This window comes from Rutidosis leptorrhynchoides, chromosome 6 (genome assembly GCF_046630445.1).
Source record: "Rutidosis leptorrhynchoides isolate AG116_Rl617_1_P2 chromosome 6, CSIRO_AGI_Rlap_v1, whole genome shotgun sequence".
Taxonomy (NCBI): domain Eukaryota; kingdom Viridiplantae; phylum Streptophyta; class Magnoliopsida; order Asterales; family Asteraceae; genus Rutidosis; species Rutidosis leptorrhynchoides.
Window position 1 is genome coordinate 294,901,881 of NC_092338.1, and position 10,976 is coordinate 294,912,856.

The following is a 10,976-nucleotide window of genomic DNA, read 5'->3' on the forward strand; positions in this document are numbered from 1 at the left end:
ATTCAATTAAAGAAAATCCTAATTTTCTTAATTACCGGAGAATCAAATCTTATAGATTAAGAAGATTTCCTTTAAAATCCCTTGAATTCCGGAAATTAACTTTAACTATATCAAAAGTTAAGGCGAACATTTAGTTTCCTCATTTCAATCTTTTACGATAGCTCCGTTTATACTCTTCATATAATTGAATCGTTTCATCCATATTACCCAATGTTGATAAAACTCTATTTTTCAACTCATATTCATCATTCTTGTTGTAAACAATGACGATCTCTATCAAATTTCATGACTATGATTTTCATGAACTCTTCTCTATTTTGTCTACTCTAATATTGTGGCATAAACGCTCAAGGTTTAAATAAGCTCACTATTATTCATAACTCATTTCATGTGTATTGAAATGCTTGTATAACGTCATCATCTCTTTCTGAGAAAACCTAATCAATGACACTCTTGTTAAATCCTTTAGATAACCTTCGCATTAATAATAAAATGCACTTCATAGAATTTAAACGCTAGAAACAAAACAATATTCTATCCGTTGGAATTCACGCAAGGCCCCGAGTATACCTGGGAACGTGAAAACCAAATAAAATGAAAATATCCTCACCTGTTTACAAACAACGCTGACTAATGGCAACAACTAAATTTCTGGACGAAATTTCTTTTAACGGGTAGGTACTATAACAACCCGGAAAATTTCCGATTAAATTTAAACTTAACTTCAACTATTTCCCAACAATTCACGAACAAATAATTGAAAATAAATATGTATATATACATATCATAATCTAAAATATAAATTAAGATACGATTTAATTGTTATAATTAAATATGTAAAATATACAATAATTGTTATATTATTACTATTATTAATATTAATATTAATATTAATATTAATATTAATATTAATATTAGTATTAGTAATATTATTATTTTCAATATATATATATAATTTGTTAAACTTGATACACTCATATTATTGCCACTGGTGAATATTAATGTTAAATATTATTATTATTAATTATTATTATAAATATAATTATTATTATTATTATAAGTATTATTATTATTAATTATTATTATAAATATAATTATAAATATAATTATTATTATTAATCTATAAACTAAATTAATAAGTAATCAAACAAATACCTAAAATATGTAGCTGTTTTCGAATTTTTTTGTTATCTGGAATCCAGTCGACACTCAATTATCAGATACCTAATTTAGGTATAACCTGCTTTATTATATTTTTTTTATAATCGTGATCACCCAATATCAATAAACAATGATCCATAGTTTGCTTTACACATTTGATTTACATCATCAAACTCGTTATAAATTGATAGTAAGCTGCTGCCCATTGAAGATCAAACAGAAAATCTTTTCTTTTTCATCGATACCTCTGTTTTTCAACTTCTAAGCCATATCCTGAAATCAAATCAAATTCAAAAATGTAATAATGCAATTTTGTTAGAAATCATTCACTCAAATAGCCTGCAAAGTTTCAAATGCCAATTCTTTCTATCAAGTTGTAATTTTGGAGTCAAAGTTTCTGTTTTAAAAAGTCAAACGAACCTTCTTTGAAGAAATTCGAGTTACATGTTATGATTAAGGTAAAATTGATATTTTCTAAAGTTTCAATGAATGTTTTCTAACATATTTCATGTTATAATGTTTATCTAAAACGATCTAGAAATTGAGATTGAGTTCTTTATTTTATTTTATTTTATTTTCGAACAGCAGCAGCTTCTTTATTCATTATTTTTTTTTCTGTTAATCACCCAAGTCGTTTCTGTTTAATTGCAAGTTTTAAAACAAATGGAGAATTCGTTTTTGGATTAAACTCTGGTCGACTTTGAAATTTAGAAGAAGAAGAAGAAACGTAAATACGGGTTTAATATAATTAATATGGGAATTAAATCAGAAAAACAAGCATTGGTGTAATGGTTAAGGGGTGTTAACGGGCTAGCGTGAGGTCGCAGGTTCGAGTCCCATCTTGGGCATTTTTTTAAGAAAAGCTTTTTAAGGTAGTTTTCCAATTTCTAAATTATTATTATTATTATTATTATTATTATTATTATTATTATTATTATTATTATTATTATTATTATTATTATTATTATTATTATTATTATTATTATTTTTATTTTTATCTTTATTATTATTACTAATGTTATGTTATTATAATTATTGTTATTATAATTATTACTAGTATTATCATTATAATTATTAGTATTATCATTATAATTATTATTAGTATTTATATCATGATTATTATTATTATTATTATCAAAAATTATTATTTTCATTATCATTATTATTAAACCTTTCATTTTATTTAAAAACTACTAATATCATTATTACTATTACTATTGGAAATATTACAAAAATTATTAATATCATTAGTATTAACATCATTATTAATGTATTATTATTGATATCTATAATTATTATGATTTAGATTATGGTTATGTTAAGTATTGTTATCAAAAATTATAATTTTTATTATTATTATTATTAAACTTTTCATTTTTATTAAAAACTGTTATCATTATTATTATTGTTGTAAGTATTATTATTATTATTAATAATATCATTATTATTACCATTAATGAAATCATAAACATTATTATCATTATTGAGTATTATTATTAATATCATTACAAATATTATTTTAGTATTATTATAATTACTATTTTAACAAACAAATAATATATATATATATATAAATATATTTACATATAACATAATAAAATTTATATTTTTATCTATTTAGAATATATAAAATAAATATAAGAAACTTACATGTTATTAATATAAAAATGACATAACTAATAAATTTATATATATAAACTTATTCGATTACGAGTATATGTGTTAATATATATACTTGATATAGGTTTGTGAATCCAAGGACAACTCTACACTTGTTCAGTACCATCATACGCATATTTACTACAAATTATCATATCGTATCGTGAGTTCATCTGCTCCCTTTTTATATATTTTTGGGCTGAGAATAAATGCAATATTTTTATAAATGATAGACACAAGTGCAAACTATTATGCGACCAACATGAGTACTTTTATTGTGTTGATATGTAACATGTTATTGTGTTCATATGAAACATGCAAAATCCTGCTTTGTAATATCATTAATTGCTAGATAATGAAGAGGCAAACGGAATTATTATAAATAGCGCTATTGGGAGTAACGTCCCGCATTGTTGACCTCAGGTCAATTGGTGGTATAATAATGATCTCGACAATTACATATGTATTGTTATGGGGTAAAATCGTTTAGTTTTGATATTATACGCTCATGACATACTTTTGATATACATGATATATCGTCTTTTATTAAATCGTGTGATCTATTACTGAAAACATTATTTATGACAAACCTATGAACTCACTCAACCTAGTGTTGACTTTTTAAAGCATGTTTATTCTCAGGTACTTAAATATTGCTTCCGCTATATATCTGCTGCTTTGATGATGATTGCTTGTTATGCTTGGAGTCTTCATTATATATCGTATCAATTAAAGACATTTAATGCTCTAAATACAATGTAATCTATTTATCTTCCGCTGCAAAACTCAATAAACGTCTCATATAGAGTCGTTCTCATTTATACGACTGTGATTTGATATAATTAGTCACAAATACCCCAGGCCCTATTTGGGGGTGTGACACTAGCTCTATCTTTTTCAAATCCGGAATTCTCCCACTCGAACTAAGAACCTTCATACTCTTCTCACCCATATGCCCGAGTCTTCGGTGCCATTGAGTAGAACTAGCCCCAACATCAACCGTAGCAATCACCGTGTCTTCTTCAAACACCTCAATCATATAAAGAGTTCCCCTTTTATGTCCACGTGCCACGACACTACTACCCTTAATCACCTCCCATTGGCGATTCTTGAAAGTAACCTCATTACCTTCTTCATCTAATTGACCAACCGAGATTAACTTCATCTTTAACTTAGAAATAAACCTCACGTTCTTCAAAGTCCAATTAGAACCAAGAGTAGTATTCAGTACAACATCTCCTATACCTTTAATCTCGAGACTTTTGTTGTTTGCCAATCTAACTTTACCTTGATACGATCGAAAATTCTTCATCACGCTCTTAGTGGGTGTGGCGTGAAACGAAGCTCCCGAATCCAAGACCCAAGACTCCACCGAACTTTCAATACTACATAATAATGCACCCTCCGTATCTTCCGCGGTCAAGTTAACATCTTTAACCGGAGCATTCTTACAATATCTTTGATAATGCCCCTTTTGATTGCAACCCCAATAAATAACATCACTTCGGTCTTTCGATAAATACCTCTTCTTGAACTTTCCGTTACTCTTCTTCACACCGCGATCAATTTTCCTACCACGGTTGTCGGTACTTAACAAAGAACCGGATAACAATTCCTCCGAACTTCTCCTACGAGTGTCTTCACCGAGAATTAAATCCCTAATTCCTTCATACACAAGCTTAGTAGTACCGATCGAGCTACTAACCGCGGTAATCGTACCCGACCATATAATTACATACGGTTATTACATAGTAGGCTTTATTACTTAGTAGGCTTAGTAGTACCGATCGAGCTACTAACCGCACTCGGGGGGCTTGATTATCCGAGATTTTACCTTCTATGGGGGAGCCAATGTGCTAGTTCATAGGAGGGTTTTCCTTGTTTAAAAAAAAAAAAAAAAAAAAAAAAACTTAATGAGTTATGTTAGTTTGTCTACATATACAAATTTTTTTTTTTAAATCCCGTGAATTTTTGTAAGGAGACAATCAACATTTGTGACCACTCACTTAGCCACTTGTCGATAATCAAGTGGATAATCGATACAAAGTACATCATCCAGGAAACTTCACGCGTAACAATATCTCACCGTCCAACTGCACATAACTCCAAACACCATCACAACCGTTGCCTCCGGCGTGGCCCATACTTTTCCACGTGTTTTGACATTACACGTGTCACTTACTTAACGGCTTATTAAAGATTTTCATTTTGTTTATTTCCCTTTTTTCCTTTTTCATCTTTTTGTTTTTTATAGCTTCAAAAAATTAAATTGTGCATCTTCACGTTATCCTTGTTGAATCTCGAAGTCCTTTTGTATATCTATCTGTATCTATCTATATGTACATTCAATTTCCTCACCTCCAAATTTTCATCTAATCTCATACAAAATCCTCTCATACAAAATCCTCTCTATTATCAATTATCAATTAGTTCAAAGTATAATAAATTATTATTTCTTCAATATAAGCATCTGTTATCTGTTATTACAATTCGAGGATAAATGGCGATGAGTTTAAATCAAATCGGAGGTTTATCCGGCACTCCACTTGTATCGGACTCGGGTCACACAGCCGGAGAAGAGCCAACAACAGCCGCAGTAAGTGCCTCCGCCGTGTGGAGATCACCACCGGCGAATATCCGTGTGTCCGTACAGAAACAGGCTACGGATATGGACAGGCTATCGCCGTCGCCGCCGATGAGTCCGGTGAGAGGCGGAATGAGAGCGGATCTGTCGGTTGCGTGTCAGGCGTTAATGACGGAAGAAGAGGTGGTGGTGAGAGAGCATAGAAAGGGCGGTGGTGGTGACGTAAGTGGTGATAAAAAGGGAGTTCCGGTTTATGTGATGATGCCGTTAGATAGTGTAACGATGAGTAACGGAGTGAATAGACGGAAGGCAATGAACGCGAGTTTGCAGGCGTTAAAGAGTGCAGGTGTTGAGGGGATAATGATGGATGTGTGGTGGGGATTAGTTGAAAGAGAGAGAGCTGGTGAGTATAATTGGGGTGGTTATGCAGAGCTGTTGGAAATGGCTAAGAAACATGGTCTCAAGGTTCAGGCAGTCATGTCTTTCCATCAATGTGGTGGAAACGTTGGTGATTCTTGCACGTAAGTTCATTTCCTCTGGCTCTCAATTCAATTAACGTCCTTTTTAGGTTGATTAAATAAAACATAACTTACTAAAACCACTCCCAAACTCCCAACCATGACGTACTTTTCCTAGACTCACATGAGCTTTCTCTCTATTTATTTTTCACTCCCTCTCCATCACACACCAATGACTTCCTTCCTCCCATCACATGACCCCACATTTTTTTATTAATATTTATTACTATTATTATTATTATTATTAATATTATTTTTTTGTCAATTATATTTTTTTAACAACACATTTTATTATATTAAAAAGTTACAGTTACATTTTTTTTGAAATTAAAAAGACAAATTAAAATACAATACAAGAACATATAATTAAACAAATAAAACACTACTCGTCGTCGGATTGAAACGCGTTTTGATAAATTTTTTAGATCTTATTTTTGGCTCTCATCACCAACGCGTGTTGTTCGGGAATCATGTCGGGTGCACAAGGTTGTGTAGGTACTCGAATTTGATTATCTTGAAAAATAGGTTGTCGAATGACATGTTGTTGGATGACTTGTTGTTGAGGAACAAATTGTTGGATGTTAGGAAATTGTTGTTGAGGACGGTAGTTGGAATATTGAGGTGTAGAAACAAAAGCGGGTGAACGTGAATTTGGATGATTTTTTAGGCATTTTTTTTGAGTTGGAAATGGGTTTGAGATGAGTAATGTTGAAAGAATAAGTGTTTTAGTTGGAAGTAAAAGAGTGTTTGTATGTTTATTTGGTAAAATATATTGGGTGTTTATATAGTGGGGTTAAAAATAAAAAAGAAAAGCAAAAATAATAATAATAATAATAATGCCGTTGGTAGCAACGGCTACTTCTGTTTCTGTTTGAATTGGACCGAGTACACACCGCCCTCGAAATGTTATACATATGATTTAATCGAGCACGGATCGAGGAAAGAGAATTGAGGGCGGCCGAGGGCGGCTTGAATACCATCGGCGCCCTCGAGGGCTTGTGTCAAGAAGTCTCGAGCACGGAGCCCGTTGGGAATGCTCTAATTACTAAACACAAGCTTATCGTAAAAGACCGCCAAAAGTATAAACGTATGTATCAATTAAGAAAATGAGTGATTGAGTGTCTTGCTAGATTAACCCAAGATGTTTATTGTTATCAGAGATAAATGTAACTATTTTACTGTTATTAACATCCAATAGTTTGATGCAAGATATACCTGTAAAATACTCCAATCAATTAAAGCTAGAACAGAAGTAATCCATCTTATAGGAAGTTATTCAATGTGTACTTGTTGATGAATTCTTGAAGCAGCATAGGTGATTAACTGCCCGGTGATCTATAAGATTGATGATTTAGTATTTTAGTATGTGAGCATTTGTGAAAGCTTTAGATCCATAAGATTGCCCTAATATGATTATTGTATATAAGGATCAAGAAGCAAAAGATTCTAAGCTACTTTATCAGGAAAAAACATGTAATTATAATTATAAGCCTGTAGACTTTATATTCAAAATTTTCATTTTTGATGTTTTAGTTATTAAAATTGTTATTGCTATAATCTTCATCCATTTTCACTCATTCCTCAAAATTTCATATGGATACTATACTATGATCATGGTATTCCAAATAGTTGCCATTAAATTATTTCGCTGATGGCATATGTAAGAACCAACACAAAGATAAGTTAACAAAAATAGTACGTGCATTCAGTCACCACTTTGAAATCTTAGTTATTACCTTCCGACGTCTTTAATCAGCAATGAGAAGGTTAAACTGATGTACCAAACAACAGAATATGGTTTCATTAGGAACAAAATGTTGCAAAGATGCAAAATTTATTCACAATACAATGTGACAGTATAAGGTTTCTTATGATTATACTCTGTCATTTATCATTGTCCAAGTTTACATCTCAACCCAAAACGATACCTACTTCAAAATTCAACATATCAATGTATTCATAACTTAAAATTGAGCAATTACCTTTTGAGTTGGACATTATCAATAACTGTAGCATGATAAAGCTAATTTATCTCACCATAAAAGTAAAAACAATCAAAAGGATTTCAAAATTAAGTAACATTAGATGAATAGTTGTTTAGCCAGACCAGGCCACTTAGGAGTATTTGACCAACAACAATCTCAATTGCATATTTTTGACTGCAACTTCAGGAGAGAAAAAAATCCATTTTCTTATTATGCCTTCTCTAATCATCTAGCATGTCTCACCAGTCTAATAAGTTACCTGTATAATAAACAATTACAGGTTATAAAACTTAAAACCCAAACAAACAAAGAAAGATATAATAGAAGTAATGAAAAGGTTTGTAAGGTAAACCAGTGATTACACCATTGAAGAAGCATCATCTCCTAAATGGATATTCTTCAAACGATTGCTTTGCATCTCTGAACCAAGTACATTTTCATTGTAAATATTCATTTATATCGAACATCAAGATGAATAGGGACCTAGGGTATATTTCTGATGCCACTACATGTATATTTAGGAATTCATTTTTATTAGATTGATGATGTTAGGACTATTTACCATCCCACCAAGGCTTTCTAAGTTATCTCCTTTATCAGTTATGCAACTACAAGTATTTAGAATCTTAAGTTTTAGTTAATCTCATAATTTAGTGAGTTGAATAAATAAATTATAATAACAGAGTATTTGAATTGGAAAGCCAGCTAACGTGATGGCGTGGTTATGACAATGCAATGCGAAATATCGTCTTCTAAAATTTGAAATATATGATGATTAAATATGGATGCATTGCAGGATACCGCTGCCAAAGTGGGTGTTGGAAGAGATAAACAATAACCCTGATCTTGCATACACAGATCAATGGGGAAGAAGGAATAATGAGTATCTGTCACTTGGTTGCGACACAATTCCTTGCCTCAAAGGCAGGACTCCCATTCAGTGTTACTCTGATTACATGCGTTCTTTCAAAGACAAATTTAGTCATCTTCTTGGTGATACCATTGTGGTACGTTTTTATTCTCCGATTCATAATACAAATGCTACATGTTTCCATTATTCAATCAACTGCCCAACTATCCGCTTCGTTGCTCTGATTGTTCAAACTTGAAACTGATATTTGAAAGAGAGTGCTGCGATCAAATTCATTATCACACTCAAATTATAAAAGTTCTATTACAGTCGTTTTCGTTATTATGTTAATTTTGGCATGTCTTGACTTTTTTGTAGGAAATTCAAGTTGGAATGGGTCCCGCTGGAGAGCTACGCTACCCGTCTTACCCGGAGAAAGATGGAGTCTGGAAATTTCCAGGGATTGGAGCTTTTCAATGTTATGACAAGGTATAGATCAGATCACTTTGGGTTTGTTTATAAAGTTTAGCTTCATTATTCTTTTTAGACATTAAATAAAATCTTCATATTTGCAGTATATGCTTGCTAGCTTGAAAGCTGCAGCTGAGAACTATGGTAAACCAGAATGGGGAAGCACGGGCCCCACTGATGCTGGTGAGTACAACAATTGGCCTGAAGACACCAACTTTTTCAAGAAAGAAAACGGTGGGTGGAACAGCGAGTATGGTGATTTCTTCCTGACCTGGTATTCGCAAATGTTGTTGGATCACGGAGAAAGGATACTCTCATCTGCCACCTCTATTTTTGAAAACCAAGGTGTCAAGATTTCAGTTAAGGTTGCGGGTATCCACTGGCATTACGGGACCCGCTCCCATGCCCCTGAGCTCACCGCAGGCTATTACAACACCCGTTTCCGAGACGGGTACCTTCCAATAGCCAGAATGCTGGGTCGTCACGGTGCTGTTTTCAACTTCACGTGTATCGAAATGCGTGATCACGAGCAGCCTCAGGATGCTCAGTGCGCACCTGAAAAGTTGGTGCAGCAGGTGACATCAGCGACACAGGAAGCACAGGTGGCACTTGCGGGAGAGAATGCTTTACCAAGATACGATGATTATGCGCATGAGCAGATCTTGAAGGCAGCTTCGTTGAGTGAGAATGATGAGATGTGTGCGTTTACGTATCTGAGGATGAACCCGGAGTTGTTTCAGGCTGATAACTGGAGGAAGTTTGTGGCGTTTGTGAAGAAGATGAAGGAAGGGAAAGATGTACATAAGTGTTGGGAGCAAGTGGAACGGGATGCTGAACATTTTGTGCATGTAACGGAGCCGTTAGTGCAGGAAGCTGCTGTTGCTCTTATGCATTAAATTAAACAGTATTAGTCCAAATATTTGGTCTCTACACTATACTCTGGTATTTTAGGTAGGGTAATAGTAGTAGAGCAGTTGTAATTAGCATGGTTCAACTGTAATAACTGGTGGGCTTTTTATTATATTCTTGATGGAAGCCATATTAATACTGATATACACTGTTTGTAAAATGAGTTTGTTATTTGGAGCATATAAAGTATTTATATCATCTAAAAATTTGTTGATAAAAAAGATAATGCTCATGACAGAATCAATTTGGGTATATAAATAAAACCTAATCATGGGTCTTGTTACATTTCTTATCAAAATTATATTTTGATTGCAATTTTATACAACAGAAAATCAACTTCATTAAACCAATACTGTGTTGGATTCTTAACTACTCGAGCTTCACTACTGCCTCACACAAGGCAGTTCTATTATAATACCTAACCAAGTGCATTAAGATACCAATAACAGCTTTATAAAAAAAAAAGATACCAATAACAGTAACCATACAAGCTCATACTACATGAAATAGACAATTAGACAATGTACTTCAAATCAGGTAGATCTTGTGAAAACATGATTGCAAATACACATGAATTTGTCTATGGAATGTAAGCTTAGACAGATAAACTGGACTCTAACCTGTGTCCCAGTATGGAATAGATGTCAATTTGTAATAGTTATGAAGGTGACGTCATTGGGGAGTCTACCCTGATGCCTCATGTCAATGAATTTGTAAGTGTCGTTAACCGTCAACTTTTGCCATTCATCTTGATTGTCCTACATCTGTATGGTATTACTCTTGAAAAGTGATGCATGTAAACTTGTGAAGTAGTGATTACTCACTACAAATTGTCTGCA

At 32.6% G+C, this 10,976-nt stretch overlaps 1 protein-coding gene across 1 annotated transcript; it reads left to right on the top strand.

Annotated features, from left to right (window-relative positions):
* Positions 1 to 5,112: 5,112 nt before the first annotated feature.
* On the top strand, positions 5,113 to 10,343 carry LOC139851409 (beta-amylase 1, chloroplastic-like). The gene is made up of 4 exons (XM_071840441.1): positions 5,113 to 5,925; positions 8,704 to 8,914; positions 9,136 to 9,246; positions 9,333 to 10,343. The coding sequence occupies exons 1-4, from the start codon at positions 5,321 to 5,323 to the stop codon at positions 10,122 to 10,124; spliced, it is 1,719 nt and encodes a 572-aa protein (XP_071696542.1). The 5' UTR covers positions 5,113 to 5,320; the 3' UTR covers positions 10,125 to 10,343.
* Positions 10,344 to 10,976: the final 633 nt, after the last annotated feature.

Excerpts from the sequence above, each read along its gene's own strand:
- LOC139851409 (XM_071840441.1), top strand. The coding sequence starts at position 5,321 with ATGGCGATGAGTTTAAATCAAATCGGAGGTTTATCCGGCACTCCACTT. Across the intron at positions 5,926-8,703 it reads AACGTTGGTGATTCTTGCAC|GATACCGCTGCCAAAGTGGG; the intron begins GTAAGTTCATTT and ends GATGCATTGCAG. Across the intron at positions 8,915-9,135 it reads TTCTTGGTGATACCATTGTG|GAAATTCAAGTTGGAATGGG; the intron begins GTACGTTTTTAT and ends ACTTTTTTGTAG.